The 27,071-nt window shown below is 46.4% G+C and overlaps 1 protein-coding gene and 1 long non-coding RNA gene across 5 annotated transcripts in view; one reads left to right on the top strand and one right to left on the bottom strand.

Annotated features, from left to right (window-relative positions):
- LOC308593107 overlaps positions 1–13,577 on the bottom strand; it is a 34,865-nt gene extending 21,288 nt beyond the window's left edge. The window contains exon 1 of one of the 3 annotated variants that reach the window (XR_014010721.1): positions 13,460–13,577. This is a non-coding gene — a long non-coding RNA (uncharacterized lncRNA). The remainder of the gene's footprint in view (positions 1–13,459) is intronic. The other 2 variants (XR_014010722.1, XR_014010723.1) reach the window with 2 other exon arrangements.
- Positions 13,578–13,636: 59 nt separating this feature from the next.
- On the top strand, positions 13,637–26,737 carry LOC308593069 (uncharacterized protein C8orf88). 2 transcript variants are annotated; one of them, XM_081205296.1, is made up of 6 exons: positions 13,637–13,805; positions 17,383–17,478; positions 19,760–19,836; positions 23,226–23,310; positions 24,176–24,282; positions 26,066–26,737. In XM_081205296.1, exons 2-6 carry the CDS (start codon positions 17,409–17,411, stop codon positions 26,123–26,125), a joined length of 399 nt encoding a protein of 132 aa, XP_081061422.1. In that variant the 5' UTR covers positions 13,637–13,805; positions 17,383–17,408; the 3' UTR covers positions 26,126–26,737. The 2 variants fall into 2 exon arrangements, with proteins under 2 accessions (XP_081061422.1, XP_081061423.1); XM_081205297.1 differs by lacking the exon at positions 26,066–26,737 and adding an exon at positions 25,930–26,055.
- Positions 26,738–27,071: the final 334 nt, after the last annotated feature.

Genomic DNA, 27,071 nt, shown 5'->3' with positions numbered 1-27,071 from the left:
TAGATCGGCGAAGCTCCGTCTGAGTCTCCGCCCCGTGAGCACCAGCTTAATATCCTAGCCTTGCTCCACCTTTTCCGCCTGACTGTCCTCCTCTGGGTCCCTCTACCCCCCGGGGCCTCCTCCTTCCGGGATTCTTCTGACGCTGACCCGGACCCTCCTGCCTCCTTGCGCCGGGCTTTAGGACCTGGTTCCCTTTCGGGGCTGCTTACTGCGCCGCCTTCCTCTGCATTTGAACTTGGCGCGCGCGCCCAACCTTCCACCTTCCTCTTAACCGTTTCTTCGCTCCCCGATGGAGGTGTGGCCACTCCTGACTCATGCCCTCCCTCCTGTGGTGAGCTGCCAGCGCTTCCCCCCTGGCTCCCTTCCTCTTCCCTGCTTCCTGGCGGTGACGCTGGTCCCGATTTCCAGCTGCTCCCCCCTGAGTCCCTTCTGGCTCTATCTTCCTGGGGTGCCCCCCTTGACTCCCCCCTTGCCCTGGCCACTGGTGCTCCTTTCTGTGAATCCTCTGATTCACTGGAAAGACTAGGAGATCTCGGGTCGTCGTCATCACTCATCTTTTCTTCTGCCTCCTCCCCTTCGCTCTCTGTTTCCTCCCTTGCCCGTGCCTCTGCTCCTAAACCCCTGACATCCATCCCCCCCTCGAAGCCCCCCATTCCCCCCTCCCCTCCTTCCGGTGCTGGAGCTGGGGGCTGCTGTTGCAAAGGGACGAACGTCGGATATCGGTCGCTTCCCGTGGCGGGCCTCCATCTGAAGTCTTCCGGTTCTTCCTCCCTGCTCTCGTCGACGACGGTCACCTCCGCTTCCATCTCTGTGCCGCCGTGCTCGAAACCAGGGTCGTCCCCGAAAATGTCCATGTCCGTCTCTCCCTCACTTCCTCCTGGCGGCGTTGCTCGTCCTGAGCATTCCAGCCACTTTCTGCGGAACTGCTCCTCTGGCCTATCGTCCCACCAATACGAGGGTTCCGAGGCGGATCCCGAGGGTGACCCCTCCGGGGAACGGACGTCTCGTGTCGGTTCCTCGTCCGAGTCGAACCCCCGGAACGTGCTGGCCGAAAGCGTGGGCGTGAAAAGCCAGTCGTCGAAAAAGTCTGCTGGCATAGGTCTATGTGGGAAGAGGGCATGAAACTCGTCTTTGAGCAGAGGTTCGTCTAAGGCGTAGCCCGGCACCCAGCTGTTCGCACTGGCCGGGGTGCCCTCCTTGGCGAGAAAGTATTCTACCCCCTCTTCCCCCCATCTGGAGTCCAAAATCTCCGTGACTTCGTTGATGCGCTCCTTCTGTGCCACTCCCGCGTGCCCTGTTCTGTCTCTGGCCGGACTCGGCGCCGTTCCGGGTTCCTGGAACCTGTGCGGTGCCTTGTAGGGAGTGAGCACCGATCTGTGGAATACCGGATGCATCCTGGAACCCTCCGGAAGTGCCAGTCTGAAAGCTACCGGGTTGACCTGCTCTTCGACTTGGTAGGGCCCCAGTTGCTTATGCCCTAGTTTCTTCTTGGCCAACGACCTGGCCGGCACTGCGTGGGCTGCTAACCAAACCCAGTCTCCCACGTGGAGCTCTTCTCCAACCCTTCTGTGCTTGTCTGCTTGTACCTTGTATGCGTGCTTGGCCAGCTCCAGGTGGCGCCTCAGCTGATCGTGGACTTCCTGCAGCTCCGACGCGAACGCATCTGCTGTCTGCGGCTCCCCCTCCCCCATTCTTTCCAGTCCCGGGAAGGTTCTGGGGTGTCTCCCGTTGTTGGCGAAGAACGGCGTGACCCCCGTGGACACGTGCTTCGTGTTGTTGTAGGCGAATTCGGCAAGCGGCAGGTAATCCACCCACGTCGCAGGCTGTTGATTTGCATAACATCTCAGGTACTGCTGCATGATGGCATTGACCCGCTCCGCTTGCCCGTTGGTCTGCGGGTGTCTCGCCGACGCCAGGTTGATCTTGACGTTCAGGAAGCCCATCAGCTTCTGCCAGAAATTCGAGATGAACTGCCGCCCCCGGTCGGACAGAATAGACCGTGGCAGACCGTGAACCTTGAACACGTGGTCTATGAACAGTTTGGCGGTTTGCTCCGCCGTGGCCACCTTAGCACACGGAATGAAATGGGCCATCTTGGAAAACAGGTCCACCACCACCAGCACTGCCGTCTTGCCCCTTGAGCTGGGCAGATCCGTGACAAAGTCCAGGGCCACCCGTTCCCAAGGTTCGACCGGAGTTTGCAGCGGTTCCAACAGTCCGGCCGGCGGTTTGTGCACCGGTTTGGCCCTCTGGCAGGTGTCACACCTCGCCACGTAGTCTGCGACCTCCCCTCTCATTCCAGGCCACCAGAAATCCCTGGCTACTAATTCCACCGTCTTCTCCTTGCCAAAGTGCCCGGCCGTGGGCGCGTCGTGCAGCTGCTGCAGCACCTTGGCTCGAAGTTCGTCTCCCGGCACGTAGATGGCCCCTTTACGGATGAGCAATCCATCTCTTAGCTGGAAACCGTCGGCCGCTGCCTTGCCCCTTTGCACCTCTGCCATCTTTGCTCGTGCGAAGGAGTCCCCCTGCAACGCTCGTCGCACCGCCTCTAGGTCCACGGTCGCCGCGGCGCACGCCCACACTGTCGGTGCGAAGATGTGCATGGCGGCCGCTGGTGTTGCGTCCTCCAGATACTGTGGCTTACGGGAGAGAGCGTCTGCCATGATGTTGGTGTCCCCCGGGACATACACTATTCGGAAGTCGAAGTTCGCAAAGAACTCAGCCCAACGTATCTGCCTCTGATTCAGGAACTGTGCCGTGCGCCAGTGCTCTAGATTCTTGTGGTCCGTGCAAACCTGCACCGTGTGCTTGGCGCCGATCAGAAAGTGCCTCCACGCCTTGAACGCTGCGTGAATGGCCAGCAACTCCCTGTCCCATATGGTGTAGTTCTGCTCGGACTTGCTGAGCTTCCTGGAGTAAAACGCTCCCGGTCGCCACACCCCCTGCGGGTCTTTCTGCAGCAGGACCGCCCCCACGGCTCTGTCCGAAGCGTCTGTCTCCACCCTCATCGGCTTGCTGGGGTTGACATGAAGCAGCTGCTCTTCCGACGCGAAGAGACGCTTGAGTGCCTGAAAGGACTGCTCCGCCTGCTCTGTCCAAATGAACTTCTTTTTCTTGGAGCTAAGCGTGTCAGTGATGGCCGCCGTCTGCATCGCGAAGCCCTTGATAAACTTGCGATAGAAGTTCGCAAAGCCGACAAACCGTTGGACCTCCTTCCGGTTGCGCGGGCTCTTCCAATCCAACACCGCTCGAACCTTGGCGCTGTCCATGGCGAGCCCCTTGTCAGACAGCTTGTAGCCCAGAAAATCCACCTCCGTCACGTCGAATTGGCACTTCTCCAGCTTGGCGTAGAGCCTATGTTGCTTTAGCCTGCTCAGCACTTCCTTGACGTGTTTGTCATGCTCCTGCTGCGACTCCGAAAAGATCAGGATGTCATCTAAGAAACAGACGCACGTCTTGTAGAGAAGTCCCGCCAACACGTGATGCATAAATGCTTGAAAAACGTGGGAGCCATTTTGCAATCCAAAAGGCATAACTCTATATTCGTAGGTCCCCAGTGGCGTGAACATGGCTGTCTTCCACTCATCACCCTCCCGCATGCGAATGAGGTTGTACGCCCCCCGCAGGTCCAACTTGGTGAACACTCTGCCCTTCCGTACCTTTGCGAGGAGGTCGTCAATTCGGGGCATGGGGAAGTCCGATGGCCTAGTCACACTGTTCAAAATCCTGTAATCCACTACGAGTCTCTTTTGGGGCGTGTCCCGCTTCTTAACAAAGAATACGGGACTGCCCCCCACTGCCTTGGACTCCCGGATGAAGCCGCGCTGCAAATTATGATCAATGAACTCCTTGAGTTCTTGCAGTTCGTCCTCTGACATGGAGTACAGTCTCCCTTTAGGCAGCGCCGCCCCCGGCAGCAGGTCAATTTTGCAGTCATATGGTCTGTGAGGGGGTAGCCTGTCTGCCTCCTTCTCGCAGAAAACTTCCAAAAATTCAGCGTACTTGTGGGGAATCGCTTGCAGCGTGCCTAGCAGCAGCTGTGACTCCTCTTCCTCTCCTTCCTGCCTGGGCACGATGCAGTGTTCAGCACAAAAGGAAGAGCCGAAGGTCAGCTGCCTCTGGTACCAAGCCATCGTTGGGCTGTGCTTGTCCAGCCAACTCATGCCCAATACAACGGGCGTGTCAGATAGTTGAGTGACGTTGAAGCTGATGATTTCTCTGTGATTCCCAAGTCGCATCACCATTGGTGGCGTCTGCTTCACCACTTGCCCCCCGAGCAGCTCCCTGCCATCCACCGTGACAACCTGCAGGGGCAGTGTGGCCGGCAGCAACTGCACAGCGTGCCTGTCGACAAAGTCCTGCCCTATAAAGTCCGCATTGCTGCCTGAGTCAATGGTGATTGGCACGTCTATGGTGATTCCATTGGGCAGCTGGAGAGATGCTGTGAGCCTCACTACTGGTTTGGGCGGGAGGGGGTTCACGGGCTGTAAAATCTCTGGGGACTGCGTCACTAACACGTCTGGCTGGGCCCCAGTGCCTCTTCCTCCAGCCAGACTGCGTCGTTTCCCTGCTGTGGTCCTCCTTGCTGCGTTGCTGCAGTCACCATTGCTGAGGCTGCAGTGAGCTTGTGGGGCCTCTGGGGACACTCTTTTGCCATATGCCCTGGTTCCTCACAGACGTAACACTTCCTGTTCCCTCTAGGAGGCTTCGCTTTCACTGCTGCCGGTGCTAGGGCTCTGGTTGCTGACTGAGCCCTTGCACCTCCAACCTCCATAGGTTCGGCTCCTCCTCCTGGCGGAGGCGTGGATTGCGCCCGCGCTGCTTCTCTGGGAAGGAAGGAGGGGCCCCCGGCTGGTTCGCGCCCTCCACGCCCTTCGTCCTTGCTCCACGGACGTCCTTCCAGCCTCACCCCCACTGCCAGTGCCCTCTGAACGACCTCCTGGGTGGTTCGGGGTCTCTCCCCCCTCGCGATCTCATCTTTAATCGAGTTGTGCAGCCCCTCCCAAAAGAGGTCTCTTACAGGAGCCGAATCTCTGTCCCATTCCAGGGCACTGACCAAGGCGAAAAAGCGGGCATGATACTGCCTGACGCTGGCCCTCCCTTGTCTCAGCCCATGCACCTCCTTCCGTGCAAGATCCACGTCAATACTTGATAAAAAGCACCCATCCATCGCTTTAATAAAGGCATCCGCATTCTGGAGCGCCGGATCCTTATCTCTCCATAAATTGCGTAGCCATGCTTTCGCATCCCCATGCAGATGGGACATGATGAACCCCACTCTCTCTTGTTCATCTCTAAAGTCTTTATGCAGCAGTTGCAGTGCGCACAGTACGTCGGCTCTAAAGTTGGGATACTGTTGCAGGTTCCCATCGAAGTGAGAGACCAGCCCGCCTGCCCGTCTCGCCAACCCAATTCCCTCCTGCCGGGGTGTCTGCTTTGTCAGCACGTCTAACCTGACCTGGAGATCCCTGCAGGCGGCAGCTGCCTCCTCCTCTCTCTTCCTGGATGCGAGAACCTCGGCGTTCAGTTGTGCCACTGCTTTTCTGAGGTCCTCTATCTGCTGCTCAGCCGTCATGTCGTCTGCCGTTCGTGAGCTCGCTAGTAGGCACCTGTTTCTCTCCCCTCCTCGAGGCTGTAGATGCCCACAATGGTGGGACGGAGCTTACTGTCAGAGCTGCTTGAAGATCCTAGCTCACAGAGGATCACGCTAGCCAGCGATCATTAAGTAAAAGTCTTTATTGAATTACAGTTTCCATTCTCACGCTGCTGCGCGCAAACTCTACGTCTAGTAGCTAGATCGGCGAAGCTCCGTCTGAGTCTCCGCCCCGTGAGCACCAGCTTAATATCCTAGCCTTGCTCCACCTTTTCCGCCTGACTGTCCTCCTCTGGGTCCCTCTACCCCCCGGGGCCTCCTCCTTCCGGGATTCTTCTGACGCTGACCCGGACCCTCCTGCCTCCTTGCGCCGGGCTTTAGGACCTGGTTCCCTTTCGGGGCTGCTTACTGCGCCGCCTTCCTCTGCATTTGAACTTGGCGCGCGCGCCCAACCTTCCACCTTCCTCTTAACCGTTTCTTCGCTCCCCGATGGAGGTGTGGCCACTCCTGACTCATGCCCTCCCTCCTGTGGTGAGCTGCCAGCGCTTCCCCCCTGGCTCCCTTCCTCTTCCCTGCTTCCTGGCGGTGACGCTGGTCCCGATTTCCAGCTGCTCCCCCCTGAGTCCCTTCTGGCTCTATCTTCCTGGGGTGCCCCCCTTGACTCCCCCCTTGCCCTGGCCACTGGTGCTCCTTTCTGTGAATCCTCTGATTCACTGGAAAGACTAGGAGATCTCGGGTCGTCGTCATCACTCATCTTTTCTTCTGCCTCCTCCCCTTCGCTCTCTGTTTCCTCCCTTGCCCGTGCCTCTGCTCCTAAACCCCTGACAATTGCACTACATTATATGCAAATAATTTGTTTTGCTGCTAGATTCCCAACCTCTGAATACTAAAGCTTTGTTTACACTATCATACATCTGTCTTAAAAGTACTGTTGAATTCAATTCCAACTACAGTATTCTTTAACTATATTAAACAGTCGGTGCCATTTGAGATGAGTATGTAAAAGCAAGGTGTTTGAGTTTCTACAATTGCTTCACATTTGTATGTACACTTACAAACTGTATCAAAGCAGCCTGCTTTAAAATTTTAAGCAATAAGCATTTTGCTTTAACTGCTTACTGTAACTTCTACTTAAGAACCAAGTGATCTTACTAAGTGTGCATCATTTTGAAGAATGGAGCTTTTGCTAGGGTGTCACCATTTGTAAACACAGTATGCTTTCAAATTTCCAAGTCAAGGTGTAATATTTTGGTAGTCCATATTAAGAAAAATGTTAATTTAAACACAATTAAAATTCAGCTTGGATAATTTTTTCTTTATTTCTTTCAAGGACCCTGGCACTTAATATTTTTTATCTTTTTACAGGCAAAGCCATGATTGGATTAATGGAACTTAATTGCTAGCAATTTGTATGAGTTCCTTTACAGGGTCTAAGTAAGGGAAGCATTTGATATGACTTGTTTTATAAATTTAGATGACTATAGGGTGATGTTGGGTTACCTCTGTTTGCTTGGATTGTGATTTATTTTCCATAATAGGAAAATAATTTTCCAGTCACTGCAAAGGGAAATATAGCTTTACACTAACTAATAGGAAATGAAATAGAGTAAACAGTTACTCTGATCATTCCATAGATGTATAGCTGGTTAGTATAACACTGAAAACTAGTTGAACAATACAACAACTAAAGATGATTTTCTTGAGGTCACAAATAAATTATGGGGACCAGTTATTGCACTGCCCATCTTTGAAGTTTTACACAAAGTGTTTTTTAAAATTCTGAAGGAATACCCTGAGCCCTTTAGATTAAAGTAGTCCTTAGATAATGGGAGTTGAGGTTAGATAAACGTGAATGTTCCAGGGTTGTGCATAATATTTTCAATGATCTATATTCCTGTTTGGGGGCAAAGTGATGCTTGGGTAAGGATTTGGAGCACAATAAATGTATCCTTCAAACTGTAAATGAAAGTCTTTGTATAATGTTAAATGTACAAAAGCAGTAGCTCAGGATTACCATGTACCTTTTAAAATACACTAATAAAGATTATTATTCAAAGCTATTATTTTTGGATTGTCATTGGGGAACCTCTGTGGTGGATTCATTGAACTTGTAAGCCAGTAGCCAGTGATTTGGGATTCATAGGAAAGACACTGTGAAGAACAAGAGGGGGTAATCTTTCTTCCATGGGGTACAGTGACTAATCCCATGAGGCAGGATAGTTTAACCCATTAATCACCAATGCAGGCCCTCGGAAGTAAATCACATTCAATTCAATGGGGCTTACTCCTAGGTTAGTTTGGTTATGATTGCCACTTAACCACAAACAAGTCTTTTTCACTGCAACATTTTAGTTCATACATGTGTATTTTATACAGGAAATGGTAATAGGTGTGTCTTGATGAAACAATGCTCTTATAAGAGCCCACTACTCTAGTGCACTGTATATGCTGCTTTCCGTGAAGGCTGCACAGAAACTTCAGCTACTACAAAATATGGCTACTACGTGCTGAAGTTTTTTCTGGGAGCAGTTGAAGGTCTTTTTCATTTACCCAGGTCTTTAAGCGACATTTTTTTTAAAGTTTTGCTTTATATGTATTATTCCTGGAGAGAGTGCTATTGCATTTCTATTTTTGATCTTTTAAAAATAATACTACACACTAAGTGGGTCTAGATGTCATAGGATTTAAAATCAACACATCAAGTTTTTTGACACAAATTTTAAAAATATTAACAATGCTTTGTTTTGACCAAATATACAAAGAAATAACATCACCAAAAATTTGTTTATTGTGACCAGAATAACAACTGAAAGGAACTTGAGGATGTTAAGGAAAAGGACATTCTAAAAGTAGGTTTCATCTGGAATACCTCCAAGACCTTCGTAAAATGAGGAAACATTATCAACCTTGAGGCTTGAAATGAAAAATCTATAAGGGCAATGGAACAGCCAGTTGTAAAATTGGCACTGTATTATAGTATTTCAACCTTATGATAAGACTATTTTCTCATTGCCAAAGTCATAATGGACTTCAGGTTTTTTTTGTAAAATCTTTTAAGTTCTCAAGTGCATGTGTGAAATAAGCAAGGTTACACTATGAAGAAAATGTAGACCACCAGAGTTTCTGTGATATTTTCATCATGAAAGGCCTCTCTCTCATGGCTGGTGGGCACTGAAGGTTAACTGTATATAAGACAGTTTATGATTTAAGAATTAAGGACCCTGAAGGGACCATAAAAGCCCTTGAATAATAGCATAGGGTCAGAGTGTAGCTTGCTGCCAGTGATATACACTGAGCAGAATGTGAAGGAGTCTACAGAATTGTAGTTAGAAGGTACAGATCATCTAGACCAATCCCCTGCAATTCAGGAATCACAGCTAAACAATTCCCAACAAATGGCCATCCAAGCTCTCGTTTCTCCCCCTGGACGAAAGCAACAATGCATGAGACCAGGGCCACACAACGGAAGATGTAAAAATTTCTAAAAACAGAAGATGGCAACTCTTTTCATACAAAAGATTCCAGGTTCAATCCCTTTTATTTCCACTTAAATTATTTGTGACAACAGGTGTTGAGAAAGATGCCTGCTGCGGAGCCTGGAGTTACTGCCAGCACACAGTATTGTCCAAAACAGACAATGGACTGATTTTGCTGAAGCACTTACCGTATTTTTCGCACCATAGGACGCACTTTTTCCCTCCTAAAAAGCAAGGGAAAATGTGTGTGCGTCCTATGGAGCGAATGCAGGGGGGGGAGGCAGGTGGGAAAAGCCCCCAAGAGCCGCACACAAGCTCCGTGCGCTCTTGCGGGCTTTTCCACAGGAGGGAGAAGGGACTGGCCGCATCAGTCCCTTCTCCCACCTCCCAGGAAAGCCAGGAGAAGCCGTGCAGCCCTTTTAAAGTGCGCGCGGCTTCTGCTGGTTTTGCGGGAGGTGGGGGAATCCCCCCACCTCCCAGAGAAGCCAGGAAAGCCCTGCGCAGCGTCTCCCGGCAAGGAGACGCTGCGCGGGGCTAAAGGGGAAGGCAAAACAGCGAGCGGGATCCACCCCGCTCGCTGCCTTGCCTTCTTCCCTAGCCAGGAAAGCCCTGCGCAGCGTCTCCCGGCAAGGAGACGCTGCGCGGGGCTAAAGGGGAAGGCAAAACAGCGAGCGGGATCCACCCCGCTCGCTGCCTTGCCTTCTTCCCTAGCCAGGAAAGCCCTGCGCAGCGTCTCCCGGCAAGGAGACGCTGCGCGGGGCTAAAGGGGAAGGCAAAACAGCGAGCGGGATCCACCCCGCTCGCTGCCTTGCCTTCTTCCCTAGCCAGGAAAGCCCTGCGCAGCGTCTCCCGGCAAGGAGACGCTGCGCGGGGCTAAAGGGGAAGGCAAAACAGCGAGCGGGATCCACCCTGCTCGCTGCCTTGCCTTCTTCCCTAGCCAGGAAAGCCCTGCGCAGCGTCTCCCGGCAAGGAGACGCTGCGCGGGGCTAAAGGGGAAGGCAAAACAGCGAGCGGGATCCACCCCGCTCGCTGCCTTGCCTTCTTCCCTAGCCAGGAAAGCCCTGCGCAGCGTCTCCCGGCAAGGAGACGCTGCGCGGGGCTAAAGGGGAAGGCAAAACAGCGAGCGGGATCCACTCCGCTCGCTGCCTTGCCTTCTTCCATAGCCAGGAAAGCCCTGCGCAGCGTCTCCCGGCAAGGAGATGCTGCGCGGGGCTAAAGGGGAAGGCAAAACAGCGAGCGGGATCCACCCCGCTCGCTGCCTTGCCTTCTTCCCTAGCCAGGAAAGCCCTGCGCAGCGTCTCCCGGCAAGGAGACGCTGCGCGGGGCTAAAGGGGAAGGCAAAACAGCGAGCGGGATCCACCCCGCTCGCTGCCTTGCCTTCTTCCCTAGCCAGGAAAGCCCTGCGCAGCGTCTCCCGGCAAGGAGACGCTGCGCGGGGCTAAAGGGGAAGGCAAAACAGCGAGCGGGATCCACCCCGCTCGCTGCCTTGCCTTCTTCCCTAGCCAGGAAAGCCCTGCGCAGCGTCTCCCGGCAAGGAGACGCTGCGCGGGGCTAAAGGGGAAGGCAAAACAGCGAGCGGGATCCACTCCGCTCGCTGCCTTGCCTTCTTCCATAGCCAGGAAAGCCCTGCGCAGCGTCTCCCGGCAAGGAGACGCTGCGCGGGGCTAAAGGGGAAGGCAAAACAGCGAGCGGGATCCACCCCGCTCGCTGCCTTGCCTTCTTCCCTAGCCAGGAAAGCCCTGCGCAGCGTCTCCCGGCAAGGAGACGCTGCGCGGGGCTAAAGGGGAAGGCAAAACAGCGAGCGGGATCCACCCCGCTCGCTGCCTTGCCTTCTTCCCTAGCCAGGAAAGCCCTGCGCAGCGTCTCCCGGCAAGGAGACGCTGCGCGGGGCTAAAGGGGAAGGCAAAACAGCGAGCGGGATCCACCCCGCTCGCTGCCTTGCCTTCTTCCCTAGCCAGGAAAGCCCTGCGCAGCGTCTCCCGGCAAGGAGACGCTGCGCGGGGCTAAAGGGGAAGGCAAAACAGCGAGCGGGATCCACCCCGCTCGCTGCCTTGCCTTCTTCCCTAGCCAGGAAAGCCCTGCGCAGCGTCTCCCGGCAAGGAGACGCTGCGCGGGGCTAAAGGGGAAGGCAAAACAGCGAGCGGGATCCACCCCGCTCGCTGCCTTGCCTTCTTCCCTAGCCAGGAAAGCCCTGCGCAGCGTCTCCCGGCAAGGAGACGCTGCGCGGGGCTAAAGGGGAAGGCAAAACAGCGAGCGGGATCCACTCCGCTCGCTGCCTTGCCTTCTTCCATAGCCAGGAAAGCCCTGCGCAGCGTCTCCCGGCAAGGAGACGCTGCGCGGGGCTAAAGGGGAAGGCAAAACAGCGAGCGGGATCCACCCCGCTCGCTGCCTTGCCTTCTTCCCTAGCCAGGAAAGCCCTGCGCAGCGTCTCCCGGCAAGGAGATGCTGCGCGGGGCTAAAGGGGAAGGCAAAACAGCGAGCGGGATCCATCCCGCTCGCTGCCTTGCCTTCTTCCATAGCTGCGCGCAACCCCTCCGCAAGGAGAGGCTGCACGGGGCTATGGCTTCTTTAGCCCTGCGCAGCGTCTCCCGGCAAGGAGAGGCTGCATGGGGCTAAAGGGGAAGCCAAAACTTGGCTTGCTCCATAGCTGCGAGCAACCCCTCCGCTGCTCTCTGGGCCTGGGGGGGGGGAAAAGATTTTTTTCTTGATTTCCCCCCCCTAAAAACTGGGTGCGCCCTATGGTCCGGTGCGCCCTATGGTGCGAAAAATACGGTAAAAGGAAAAGCATAACCTGGAAAAGTTGGGGTCAAAAACTCCAGTCTAAGTTGTTCCATGTAAGTTTAATTCATATGCAGCTTCATCCTGACCTGAATTTAAATGTCTAATAAAAACGTATCTTCATTTTCATTGCTTTAAGCAGTTTTTTCAACCTTTTCATTCCCCATCCTTTCTACATTTAGTCTCCAAGAGTGCAATCACACTGTGGTCATTAAGGCACAATGTAAGTGTGCATAGGCTTGCAGCTCCAAACCAATACACACTTACCTGAGAGTAAGTCCCACAAAACTAAACAAAATTCCATTGTTAGGTTGTAATCCTATGCACGCTTACCTGAGCAGAAGATCCATTGAATGCTGCAGGATTTATGCATACATAAGCTCAAGCAGCAAAATGGGAAACATGACTCCACCCACTTTCCATTCTATACAGTAGATGTGTACCATAGTTCTACACATTAGCTAAGAACGTAAGAGCCTGCTCAAGCAGTGCAATGGTCTCTATCTCGTTCAGCACCCTGTTACTTTACTTATTTCATAAATTTTATATACTGCTCAATTCTCACATTGGCCAAACAGAAACCACAGGCGGGACCTGAGCACAGCACCCAAGTCCTACCCAGTGGGATTGATTCATAAGCAACTTCAGCCCCAGTAGCTCCTGAAATAGATTTCAGGACTGTGCCCTTCTTCATGTGCCTTGTCCAGGAGAAACCCAGAAGGCGGCAACACCAGAACACGCCTTTTTAGTGGTGGCTCCCCGTTTGTGGAAAGGGACGCGGGTGGCGCTGTGGGTTAAACCACAGAGCCTAGGACTTACCGATCAGAAGGTTGGCGGTTCGAATCCCCACGACAGGGTGTGCTCCCGTTGCTCGGTCCCTGCTCCTGCCAACCTAGCAGTTCGAAAGCATCTCAAAGTGCAAGTAGATAAATAGGTACCGCTCCGGCGGGAAGGTGAACGGCGTTTCCGTGCGCTGCTCTGGTTTGCCAGAAGCGGCTTAGTCATGCTGGCCACATGACCCGGAAGCTGTATGCCAATAAAGCGAGATAAGCGCCGCAACCCCAGAGCCAGTCACAACTGGACCTAATGGTCAGGGGTCCCTTTACCTTTACCCATTTGTGGAATGTTCTCTCCACTATCTTTAGGGGCTCAACGGGACACTGTGACAGAAACCAGAGTGCACGGAGACGCTGTTTACCTTCCTGCCGCAGTGGTACCTAAATAAATAAAGACTGAGGGCACATAACCAGATTTATGACGCTGTTAGGATGTGGGACATAGCAGCAATGCGCTTTGACAAGCAGGATACTCTGCAAAACCAAAAACAACCGAGACGGGACTGCTCAAGTTAGAACTTGGCCCGGACAGGCTCTTCCTAGAATCATAGAACTGTAGAGCCAGAAGGGACCCCATGGGTCATCTAGTCCAACCCCCTGCAATGAAGGAATTTCAGCTAAAGCATCCATGACAGAAGGCCATCGCATCCAACCTCTGCTTCAAAACCTTCAAGGTGTCCACAACCAAATGTCGAGCAGCTCCTTACCAGTTCCAACTCCAGGATGCTCCAAAAAAATAATGGGGGACCCTTCCCCTTTAAAAAACAAAAACCCACCTAGGTCCAGAGATTGAAGGCGCGCCTTTCCCTTCCAGCCAAGTCTGTCAACCCCGGGTGGCTCGAGCGACCGAGCACGTGACGCCAACGGCCTCCGCCGCCTGCACAGCGCAGGCGCGAGAGCGCGCGCCAGCTTCGGAATGCTTAGCTGCACGCGGGGAGACCGTTAGTTGCTTAGCCAGGGGAGAGAGTTCCGGCCCTGGCTCCACCCACTTTCGTAGGCGGCCCCGCCCACTTCGCGCTTCTAAAAGTGTGAAGGCGGCGACGGGTGGGCCTTGTCAGTTGTGGTTGGAGCGGGACGCCGAAAGCTGCCGAGCCTTTAATTCGTCGGAGTTCGCGGTAAATGGTAAGGAGGGGATATTTGGAGAGGGAGGAGTCGTCGTCGTTTGTTCGCCAAGGTGGAAATTGGGAGCGTCCCTCGCAAGGGGAGCTCGTTGTCATGGGAGAGCGAGGCCTGAAAGCCGCCTTGAGTCCCCTGAGGGGAAAAAGGCGGGGTATAAATATTTAAAATCAAAACGAAACAAGCACTAACTCTTAAGAGCCTCAGCGAGATGAAGGAAAAGCGAAATTTTATGGAGGCCTGAAAACGCGACCCCACCACCCCGGGTTCACCATATCGGTTTTCCATTTCAGTATTTGGCCCCCTGCCCCGTCGAGGCTGCCCTTGGACTCTTTCCTTTTAAGCGGTCTCCTGAATCTCAGGGATTTTTTAAATTTAAATTTATTTATTTATTTTGGAGTTCTGGTGTGTGGATGCAACCAAAGCGGGACTCCGCCCCTCGCACTTCTTTGCCAAGGCGCCTTTTAAAAAAAGAGTATTTCTTGGTATTGTTTCGAATATAGCAGACGGTGTATAGCAGACGGGCAAATAGGTCGCTGAAAATTAAATCTGTCACTTTAAAGTTCAGCAGCATACTGTCCAGGGAGTTTTTACTGGGACCCAAGACCATTTGGTTTCTCTGAACGGTCCAGCAGGAAGTAGGGGCCCTGTATCTAATATATGTGTGTGCTTTCTTTTGATGGGTTAGGAAGCGGATAGGGTGGCCATGTGGTTAAATCATTTGAGTAAATTAATCATATCTGATTTGATTAGGTAAAGCTACATACGTTTGTATACCAAAACCAATAATCCTGAATTCCTTATTTTCTCATAATGCACACAGGTATTGCAGCTGACACCCTCACTCTTTGTCAGTACTTGTATTTTTTTTAAAAAAAAACACCCCTGAAAAGAAACATGCTGCCCAGGCACAAGAATGATTCCCATGCCTAGTGATGTGGGTTGTCTGGAAAATCTTGAATTGGAACGGTTTCCATGAATTTATGAAATGGAAACTTACCCCAGAAAAGCACTGGAAAACATCACTGCCCATGTTACATTTTAGACACAGAAAGTTGTAAAATGTATTTGTATTAATGTACTGTTAATCTTTGTTGGAAGCCTCCCAGAGTGGCTGGGGAAACCTAGCCAGATGGGCAGGGTACAAATAATAAATTATTATTAAATTATTATTATTAAAAGTGGAGGAGTTGACTACCTGCTTCATTATGACAGTAGCAATCTGCAGTATCTGGCTGCTATTATTAGAATTTTGCTTTCAAACAGACAAACCCAAAAATAGCTGAGGTCTATTTAGGTTGGGAGAAAAAGTAATTAACATATTCAGTTATAATAATCATTATTTCATGATAACTCTGACTGCTAAGACATGTTCAAATAAATACATGTAACTAAAGCTTATAGATTGATAAATGTGAAAAGGAAGTAGTTTCTTCTTTTACAAAATATTTTAAATGGCTAAAAACCAAAATGGAAGATAGTATCCAGCAACAGCTGACTTTGATGATTAGGGTTTATTTAATTTGCACATATCCATTGGCATTCTCAAGGCCAATAAAATCACTACATGCCTACCTAGGATACAACAAAGTAAAAGTTCACAAAGGCATCACAAATCACATCTTCAGAAGCACATTGTACAAGGTATGGAGAACTTATCAACCCTTATTGGAACTGTATACACCATGGTGGCTATCACCATTAGAAGCCTTCTCAGTCAAAAAAGTAAATATTGTATAAGAGGGAATTGGGCAACGTAAAGCCAATTAGTAAAGGAAGAACAAGGCCAACAAAAGCTGAAAACATTCAAAGAAATAAGGCACCATCTCACAGACTGGCTTCAATATCACCAATGTTTTTTCCTCGGATAAAAAATTAGGCTTTGGGAAGGGAGAATCAAAGTTGCAAAAAGTATTATTAGGAAATAATAAAAAATTATTATCTAAAGTATACAATCTATTATTAGAGTGGGACTTAAAAGATAAACAAAAGAAGCACAGATCAAATGGGTTCAAAATATCGGACATGTAGTACAATTAGACCAGTGGGAAAGGTTATTGAAAATTGATAGAAGATTCAATAGAATATTCACTGCCTGCTATTCTGTAAAAGAGAATATCATGAAGATGTTCTGTAGGTGGCATATGACTCTTAAATATATATAAAATATATAAGACCAAATCCAATCTGCAAAAAAGTAAAAAAAATTCTGGGGCTGCATTCACGATGAACTAAAAAAGATGCTCAGGATATCTTTAGGGGGGAAAACCGAGTCATTCTTACTGAGTAGTAGGATATGAGATACCACAAGACAGGGAAAAAAATCTTTTATGCAACTGCAGCAGCCAGGTTACTCCTTGCAAAGAACTGGAAAGGAAATTATATATCCACAGAAGAGAATTGGCTATCTAAATTAACAGAATTTATAGAACTGGCAAAATTAACTGTGGCAATAAGATATCAAACACATCAGAAATTAAGGTCACAATGGTTATGGTTTGAAGAGTATATGAGTAAACACTGCTCTAAAGATAACATGCTGATATGTTTAGACTAAGCTCGTAAAGCCATCTTGATAATATAATATAATATAGTATACTAAAAGAAATACATGATTTGCAATATAAATAAGAACTTGAATGAAAAAATGACGAGCACTGGTGGAGGGAAGTCACAAAGGTGTATTTTCATCCACCTGTTTTATGTACTTATTTCTTACCTTAACTTTTTTCTTTCGTTTTTCTTCTCTTCCTTTTATCCTTTTTTGTTGTTGTTATTATGATGATATTATGGTTGTAAATGTATGTGTATTAATATTTGAATGAATGTCTAATAAAATAAAATAAAATAATTTTAAAAAAATCACTGTAGAAAACAAATACACTAAAACTGCAGTCCTGTACTTGTTTACCTAGGAACAAGTCCCACTGAACTAAATCAGGCATACTTCTAAATAAACATGTTTAGGATTGCACTGTAAATCAGTTTACAATGACATGAAAAATATGACTCCTACGATGTTGTCCGCTTTAGTGCCTCCCTCAAGAAAATAGCCGTAACTTCAAAGAGTGCATAACAGTTCATAATATGCTAATAGTAGATTGGGAAATAGTTTACTGTTTTAGCCATAGCGAACATTCCCAATCAAATCAGGATTAATAGGCCACTACTCTTGCTTGACTAAACCAACTCTGGTGAACCAGAGCAGCGCACGGAAACGGCATTTACCATCCCGCCAGAGCTTCCCTTTACCTTTTACTCTTGCTTATTAAACAAGAGAGGCTAAACCTGTTATATATTTAGTTGAAAGATACAGCTGCTAAGTTCACGTTTAGGGTGTAACTGAAATATTGCATAACATTAGGAATTATTAGGAATTTAGCTTCTTTTTGTTCTTTTTAAGGATGAGACAAGAAAGTTCAAAGATAGGGAACAGGGTTAAGGGTTTGATGTGCGATGCTAGAGAGTGTGCTACAGCAGGTGGACAACCTTAAAGTTGCAAGGCTACTAAATGCATGTTAAGCTTCTTAATTTCTGGATGTTCTATAGTTATTTGCATGTACATGTACCTTGTCTTTTACAGTATGGCTCCTCAAAGTGTTTAAAATAATGGAAACAAAAGGAATGATTGGTAAGCCCCTCCAGCCAGCAAGACCTGCACGCCATCTCTCGTCCCATGGTAAGCATCTTGATGATTTTGGAGTGCATACTTGGAAATAGAGTACCAAACTATATTAAATAGCAATTAGAGGAGAGATCAGAATAAAGGGAGGGAATTTTAAGCCTTTCCTTCTGTGCCACAGTCCTAACAATAGTTTCTGTGTGTGTGTGTGTGTGTGTGTGAGAGAGAGAGAGGGGGGGTGAATTTCTGAAGTTCTTTTAGATGAGGTAAAGAAGTAGAAAGATGGGCATCAAGGCTGAGAACGCAGGGAAGCTGCCATTGTCACCAGTGGCATTTATAATAGTTTAACACTAAGAGATAGCATTACTAGTTTTTATGTGCCCATATGTATTTATTGCATTTATCTATTATCATTATGCCAAGACACTATTACAAATAGTACAAAATATTCTCTGACTGATATCTAGAGTTGATGGCACTAGCTGTTTTGGCATTTAATCGCAGCCCTCCATTACAAGTCATGCAAAGCAAGGTTCTTCTGAATATTCCCTGAGATAAAGTTCCATTAGATATAGTGGGGCTTAATTCTGAGCAGACATCTGCAGAACTATGCTGTAAAAATAACCAACCCGCCCTGCTTATATTTTTGCCATATTCATTGACAACATTACCATCCTCTGTTATACATACATAAAGTTATATTTCTTTACTCTTCACATTTGGTCTGTTGGCAAGTAATGCTGCTTTTCTCTTAATAACACTGCAGAGAAATACAGCCCTTCCTCTCTGTTCTGTTTGTGAAAACTCTGGTTCATTTCCTGGTCACCCCTTGCATTTACTACTGCAACTGTCCTTTTCTGGCAAAAAAATTTTTTCCTAACTTTGCATGTACACCAAGGGGTTCTGAACTGGTGGTGACTGACCAGGAAAGAAATCTTGGCTATGGTGGATAGCTCAATGAAAATGTCAAACCAGTGTACAGCAGCTTTGGGGGGGGGGGAAGAATGACATGTTGGGGGTCATAAAGGAATTGAAAATATTATGTCTTTATACAAATTGTGGTGCAACCACACTTGGAATATTGTGCACACTTCTGGTGTCCACACTTCAAGGATATTGTAGAGCTGAAAAAGGTTCAGAAATGAGCAACCAAAATTATCAAGGGACTGGAGAAACTCCCCTATGAGGAAAGCAAACATTTGAGGCTTTTTAGTTTGGGAAAAAGGAGTAAGTGGAGATGTGGTATAAGATTATGCATGATGTAGAGAAAGTGGATGGGGATAATTTTTTTTCTCCATTTCTCAATACTAGAACCCACTCATTCAATAAAGCTGAATGGAAGATTCAGAAGAGACAAAAAGTACTTCTTCACATTGTGCATAGTTAAACTAGGGAGTTTGCTCTCATCAGATGTGATACAGACTTGGCTAGCTTTTAACAGGAATTGGATAAATTCAAGCGGGACAAGGCTATCAACACGCAGTAGTAATCATGGCTATATTGCCTCTAGCATCAGAAACTATATGCCTCTGAATACCAGTTGCTGTGGAACATGACTGGAGAAAATACTGTTTCATTCATGTCATGCTTCTGAGCTTTCAAAATACAACCCCCCCCCCCCAAAAAAAAAACTTTGCTTGGCTTTTAGTTAAGAAGTTTATCTCCCCTGTTTTTATCTTAAATTGTTTTATCCTGTTCTTAGTTGTGTGGTAATAATTTTAGTGACTTGCTTTTATATTTTATGTAAGCCTATATGAATTTTTATTTTAAAGAACTACTTTGAATTTATTATTTTTAGAAAGCACAATATAAATTTCTTCATAAATAAAAAAGCCTAAGTCCACTATGGCACTGCCATCTTATCTGTCTGTTCATATAAATTAATATTTCCCTGTCCTTCACAATTGCCCTTTCTCCCTTGTTGCCCCTTTTGTCTTGATACAACCTTAATTTTGTCACCTTACTTCAGATTTCTCCTCAAAACCCACCTTTTCTGTAAAGCATTTTTCATAACCCTTTAGTCTTCGTACTCTGTTTTAACAAGTAACCAAAATGCATTCAAGTTCTTCCATTGTTTACTCCTGCCTTAATTTCTGTTACCTTACTAGTGGCGAAACATGATCAGCTGTGCTGTATTTTATATTGTAAGCTTCAGATATTTACAAATCATCGTGTACATTGATGGTTTCATGTATGTTTTGTATGGACTAAATATTACACTGTTGCTCTGGATTCAGGGTGTTTCATTTTTGAAGTTGGATTAGAGCAAGAAAGTTGCTCAATTTACTAACAAAGAAGTAAACATATTAAAGTATTTCTACAACATCCTTTCCCACAGTATCAGCAACCACTTTCACTTTCCAGACAAAGTTTCCATGCAACCCTTCTGTACGTTTGCATAATGAAATTAGTTCGGTAAGTATTCATCCAGTATACAAAATAATTAGTATTCATTGTATTCTGGGCTACTACAAATGTCCCAACTGAGGTTTGATATAACTAGATAATAACTGTGTCTCAACTTCAGTTTTCAATTTGGGAGACGAGACTAATGATGTGCCTTAAGATTATAAAGCTGAATGAAATAATTATTTTTACAGTAATATGGTGGGGGGATGATGATTTTGGTAGCTGTGCCTACAGAATCAGTAGTAAATAGTTCCATTTACACACTCAGTAGTCTAATCCTTGAAATCTCCCCCAGCCTTTCCTATCCTGGTACCCTCTAGAGATGTTTTGGATTCCCATCAGTCGGAGGTAATATTACAAATGGTCATGGGTGATGGGAGTTGCAGACCTAAGCATCTAAAATGCAGAAGGTTGTCTACTTTGTATTTCTCTGGAAATTAATTGGGTATGTATAAAGCAGTTTGAGACCTGATATTTAAGCAGTTGTGTCAAGGAACCCATTTAGATGAAGCATGACCATTGACACAGTAGTCAAGCATAGAAAGGCTCATGGATCAATAGATAAGACTCCATTACAAGATAGAAAATGTTAATACTAACTTCCTCATTTTCATTTAAGTGGCATGCCTGTTAAAGTATCTGTGCGAATATCACATGTAGTGACTGTATACGTACCATTTTTGTGTTTGTTTGGGATAGTGAAGCAGTGTAAATCTGAAGTTTGTGGTCTTGGTAGGCAGGCAGATACTGTACATAACAGTTAAGGACACATTTTTTGTGGTAGGGGTATGTTTTGGTTTTGTGATGGCCTTAAATGTTAACAAAATAAATGTGCTATATTTTGTAACACCTTAAAGGTAAAGGTACCCCTGCCCGAACGGGCCAGTCTTGACAGACTCTGGGGTTTGTGCGCCCATCTCACTCTATTGGCCGGGGGCCAGCGCTGTCCGGAGACACTTCCGGGTCACGTGGCCAGCGTGACAAAGCTGCATCTGGCAAGCCAGCGCAGCACACGGAACGCCGTTTACCTTCCCGCTGGTAAGCGGTCCCTATTTATCTACTTGCACCCGGGGGTGCTTTCGAACTGCTAGGTTGGCAGGCGCTGGGACCGAGCAGCGGGAGCGCACCCCGCCGCGGGGATTCGAACCGCCGACCTTTCGAACGGCAAGCCCTAGGCGCTGAGGCTTTTACCCACAGCGCCACCCGCGTCCCTTAAATGCAAGCAATTTTACTGTGGTCTGAATTTTCATGGGCTAGCTTCCACTTTATCGGGTGCATGAAGTTTAATGGCTATGTGTACACAAAGACACACACACTAATTATATAAGCATCAAACAGCACTTCAGACAAGCTTGCTCTGGTCTCTTTCAGGATTCATTTATACACACCTACACCTTGTATGCGGGTGGCGCTGTGGGTTAAACCCACAGAGCCTAGGACTTGCCAATCAGAAGGTTGGCGGTTCGAATCCTCGCAACGGGGTGAGCTCCTGTTGCTCCCTGCTCCTGCCAACCTAGCAGTTCGAAAGCACGGCAGAGTGCAAGTAGATAAATAGGTACCGCTCCGGCAGGAAGGTAAACGGCGTTTCCGTGCACTGCTCTGGTTTGCCAGAAGCGGCTTGGTCATGCTGGCCACATGACCCGGAAGCTGTATGCCAGCTCCCTCGGCCAATAAAGCAAGATGAGCGCCGCAACCCCAGAGTCGGTCACGACTGGACCTAATGGTCAGGGGTCCCTTTACCTTTACACCTTGTTTGCAGTGTGGGTGTAAAACTGAATTTATAGGACAGGCTTCCTCAACCTCAGCCCTCCAGATGTTTTTGGCCTACAACTCCCATGATCCCAGTGGTCAGGGAAGATGGGAATTGTAGTCTCAAAACATCTGGAGGGCCGAGGTTGAGGAAGCCTGGTATAGAGGAATACAGAAAGTACCAACAGTGATTATTATGTTATTAACAATGGCTACTTACAAAATAGCTGCTGATCATTCAAAATACAGCGATATTATTATTATTAGTATTTATTAGATCTGTTAGTTGCTTGTTAGGTATGCAAGCAACTTAAATCACATTTAAAACATAAATATCAATACATTATGCAATAAAAACAGAAAAACAACCCCCTCAAACAGCCCCAGGAAGCTTTGGCAGTGCATGAGTAACAAAATGACATCATCTTAGTCTATCAAAAGCTTGGGGGAAAAATGATATATCTTAATTGGTGCTGAAAATACTGCTTGGGGGACCCAAGCAGTAAAGAGGTTTATAGGTCAAACCAGCACTTTGAATTGGGCTTTGGTATCTTTGCTTTGGATGCTAACTGACACACATAGTTTGCTGATGGTACCTTTGTCCCTATTCAAGCCACAAGTGATGACAATTAACATCTTGATAAATTGTAATACAGCATTTTCACATTAGTCTCCCTTGAAACTTCTTTTCTTCAGGTTACAGGGGTCTGGTAGGTCGAGTTTCCGCAAACAGTTTTTGAGTCTTGCCATTTCTGGTGTCAAATTTGCATCAGTTTATTATTCTATTTTAAAATCTGGCCTATTAGTCCATAATTTGGGAAACAATAACATAGAACTGAGCACAAAATTCACATTGCTGCTGTCCCCACCCTCTGAGCCACTGCTGGCTGTATTAAGCAGTTCAGCCGTTTTTAGAGATTAAATAATCAGTAGGAAATGTTAGTAGCCGGCATAATCTATGTCAACTGTCTTTTTCTTGTCTTTTTCTGGCTTTGTCTCTGCACCAGCACTTTGTGACTGGTGGGCATCAGTAAATTTCAGCCCAAGCAGTAGAAGGTTTGAGAACCCCTGTTTTCTGGAGGCTGCAGAAATGCATTGCAGGCAGATTGAACATTGGAAGATGCGAAGGTGAAAGAACCTTTTGATGCTGGCGCTAGTTCCAGTAATAATTTTGCAGGGTGGACAAGTGGACAGACTTTGCATCTCGGTTTGCCACATGGCTTGTTCCTCTGTCCATGTTACATGACGTATTGCTGGTGAGTAGGTGTTTTAGGTTGGGTGGCTGTCTAAACAAGTACAGGTCTACCACCCAAGGCCTGTGAGAAAGTGTGACAGTCTTACTTTTTACATCTCATTTCCCTTTTCCAGCTACTTACATACATATGTGTGACACTTCATGCTTCTGGTGACATGGACTGCAGTCCATGAAAATTTATGCCATAATAAACTCGTTAATCTTTAAGTTCTACAAGATTCATTGGTTTTGCAACCACAAATCCTGCTACTGCTACTCTGAATTTCCCCCCAATTAATAGAATTAAGCATTCATCATAATAGAATTATGTATTCATCACTATATTTGCATGAACAGCTAAGATGAATTCTAGACTGCAGTAAAGCATCAGTATTTTATTCTTTGTTTTTAGATGTGCAAGTCTAATGGAATGCTGGTTTTAAATGACAGTCTGATTCCTACACTGTCAGAGCAGCATAAACCTGAAGTCACAAAAGGTAAACATTGTGAGTAGAAGTACTGAACTATACTAATAAACTGGAGGTGTATGGACTATTGAAAAGCCAATTTTTAAATTTGGGACATGTCTTGATGGGCCTTTTTACATTGTCTCAGGATTGAGTAAGAGGCTTCAGGCAGTCATTGAGGAAACATGCAATCATCTTTGCATATTTACACAAAGTTTACCTCAGATTGCAATGTTAGTCTTGTTCTATTACTTAAAGTTTATAAAACTTTGGAATTGATTTGACTGAGTAAAATGGAGATTTACTTGTGTTCAAGAGCTCCTTCAGTACACAAATCTCATTGCAAGACAGCTTTTTGTACGTCAGAGGTAAATGAGCTAAACTAGGTTTCAACTGGTTGTCCCTTCTCAATATTATTAATGCTATAAACTCTCAGCTTTAAAACTATGTATAAATGGGTACAGTGGTGCCCCGCAAGACGAATGCCTCGCAAGACGGAAAACTCGCTAGACGAAAGGGTTTTTCGGTTTTGCGTTGCTTCGCTAAACGAATTTCCCTATGGGCTTGCTTCGCAAGACGAAAACGTCTTGCACTTTTTTCTTAAAGCCGCTTGAAGAGGCGCAGTTGCGACGGACCGTGCTTCGCAAGATGAAAAACATCGCAAGACGAAAAGACTCGCGGAACAAATTATTTTCGTCTTGCAAGGCACCACTGTATCCCATAGTCTGTAGAAATCCCAATCTATTACAATGCAGCTTTCACAAATACTCTCTTGCCAGTGAGGTAAGAATCATAAATACTATAAAAATAGTTTAATTTATAATTTTCACGAGCTGTTTCAATCATGTATGTACTCTTCAGCACAATACTTAACATTTAAAATTTGCATTGACAGAGAGAATAACATATAGTAGAGATTTCCTCTTGAAGCTTTCAAAGGTTTCACTTGCACAAAAGAAACCAGAATTTCTTCCCGATCATCCCATTGTACTTGAAAAACCAGTAAGTGTTTGATAGTATTTAAGTAGCTTGTTTTGTGTTAAAAGGAGTACAGATTAAGTAATTGGTGAAGCTTGCTGTTGGTATCTAGTTCTGCAGTCATTATCTTACCCAGTGCTTTTTTTCTAAAAAAATGTTTAGGGGTACTCTCATTTTCCTACTCGTATTGAAATACTGCCCCTCAATGAGGCCAAACTTAGATTCACAAAATGTTTAGGGGTATGTGTATCCCTGCGTCACCCCAGAAAAAAGCACTGATCTTACCCCTCTTCCCACTATATCCCCCAACACTCCTGAATAGCTTCTCAAGTGTCCAGGGACAGCACAAAATGCCTGAGATGTGGAGCAAGGGGGTAATTAGACAGTATTTGAATAGAGCTCTTCTGATGTAAGCTGCCTTCACTCAGTTACCCCATCCTAGCCACTATCACCCAGCAGGAGAATGGGGGTGGGCTATACCCTTTGTACAAGCGTTCTTGCTTGAGCAACCTAGTTCCATTTATGCAAGCTCCTTCCAAATTACTCAAGGAATAGTTCCTACTAATATGTTGCACACCTGGGAATTCTTAGTTTTTCAGAGCATCAATTATGATAAGGTAAATATTGTATAATCTGTTGAGATGTTCTTGTGTTTCAATACTTTCCCAGTAACTCAAGTCATTCCCATAATCTGACATGAATACAAGAACTATAGGTATGACACAGTAAAGTGGGGTGTGGCTGGGAGTTTTTCAGAGAGCTGCTGTAGGGGAATGCTATAAAAATCTTTAAACGTTTCTGGGTTTAAAGAGCAATCTGGAGGGTATGGGAAGGGCCTTACAAGATTACAAGTAGAGAAACTGACTCAAATTAATGGATATACTCCCATTTTTTTATCAACTGCTATTACTACTCCAAGTGCTTGTGTTCTCTTATTTCATGGTTCTGTTATCCATTTATTATTTTATGTCAAGGGGGCGGAACTGGACCTGGTTGGTGGGCCAAATCCAGAGTTCTCCCACCTTCTGTGTACCACTTAGACAGGTCAATTGCCCTATCAACTTATACTCTGTTGTCAGCTTTGAACTCAAGGCTTGCAGAGTGCAACAAGTGTGTGCTTGATTCTTTTCATTTTGGTAATTTGGTACTTTTTGAATTCAGCACTATTATTTTAGCATCACATTCTGCACATATGTCACAAGCAATATACAAAATACCGTATATTAAAACAGCCAAAGAACAATTAAATAAGAGCACAGAAACTGATAGCAGGTGAATTTAAAAACAAACAGCAATACAAAGTATTGTTGCTGCAGGGAATCAGGAAAAAAAGGCTCCAAAATTGAAAGAAACCGAATTTTACAAGTGTGCTTCTGTTTCTCCCGTTTCAGTTGGCACAGTTGGTTTACCTTTCTCAAGCCTGATGTTACATGGCATTTGGTGATGGGCAGGTGGGGGTGGTTTTGACTAAACCATGTCATGGGCTAAATGGGGAGGCATGTGAGCTGAAGTTTCCCTTCTGTAGTTTTACGCATATATGTGTGCTCCCAGCTTTTTAAATACTTGCTCAGAGTCTAGTCCTGAGCTGTGATTGCCCTTAAGCTTGCTTAAATATCTATTGTGAATATTCTTCATTAACTAAATTTGGTGGTGGGACATTTTGTCTTGTAGAAAAACTATTTACTACCTACTGCAAGCAACAATAGGTCTTTCTGAAGATGAGGAATGTGTCTTTTTCACCACTAAAAATATAGGGAAATGGGATCTGTAATGCCAATAGACTGTAATCAAAATTTATCTTTTACAGTTGGTGTACCCATCAGTTCATTTCGGAAGTAAAGCTGTTTTCAACAGAAAACTTATGTGAAAACTTCAAGTTTTGTATGACTTAAACCAATAGTTCATTGAGCTTTTGTAGTTATAAAGGAGAGAACTGCTAAAATGAGGCAAAACCACTGTCACTTTTCAAATTTGGAAATGTTGCCTATGACACCATAGCTGTGATTCCCGAAGGACTGAAGTTCACTTGATCACTTTGGCTGCAACTGATTAGATATGTGCAATGGTGAGGAAGGCTATTCTCATTGGTCGGCTACTATAAACTACTGACTCCTCATGGCTACATACACCTTACAGTAAGCCTTCAAACCACCATCACATAGTAAACATTCCTCTGTATCAACCCTTAGTGAATGTTAAGTACGCTGTGTATTATATATATATCTAAAATACTGGCTAGTCTTTTATAAAAGCACATACTTAAATCTCTTCCATTGAAATCATTGGGACTTGACTTTGGTTGGATTGTGCCATTTTTTTCTAGTGTTATAACATTTCTGATGTATTTATAAATAGTAGCGGTATGTTTTAATAATTTTATCGTGACCTGTCCTTTTCCCTCTCTGCCCTTCCCCCATTTCTCACCTTATCTTTTTCCATCAATCACTGTAACTCTTCCTAAATAAACTAGATTGATTCAGGGTGGTGTGGATTTTAAACTGTGTAGAGTTAATTATGTGACTGTAAGCCGCTGATCTTATTGTCTTAACTTTAGTCATAAGTATACAAAACAGTCCTACTTGGGAGTAGACCTGTTGAAATGAATCAACTTAAGTCCATTGATTTTGGTGGGTCTGTTGAGTAGGACTAAAGCTTGATACCACTCTCTATAACCAAGTGATATCTTTCTAGGTTAACGATAGCTGTTGCTAGCAGCTATAGCTCTGTGGCACCAGACAGTGGAATTATATAAAGGCTAAGTCCTATCCTGCTTTTTGTACTAAAAAAATAGTAGTTTGTTCTGCTAGACATAT

The sequence above is a fragment of the Podarcis bocagei genome, assembly GCF_964188305.1.
Source record: "Podarcis bocagei genome assembly, chromosome: 8".
Taxonomy (NCBI): domain Eukaryota; kingdom Metazoa; phylum Chordata; class Lepidosauria; order Squamata; family Lacertidae; genus Podarcis; species Podarcis bocagei.
This window is presented reverse-complemented; position numbering and strand designations above follow the sequence as displayed.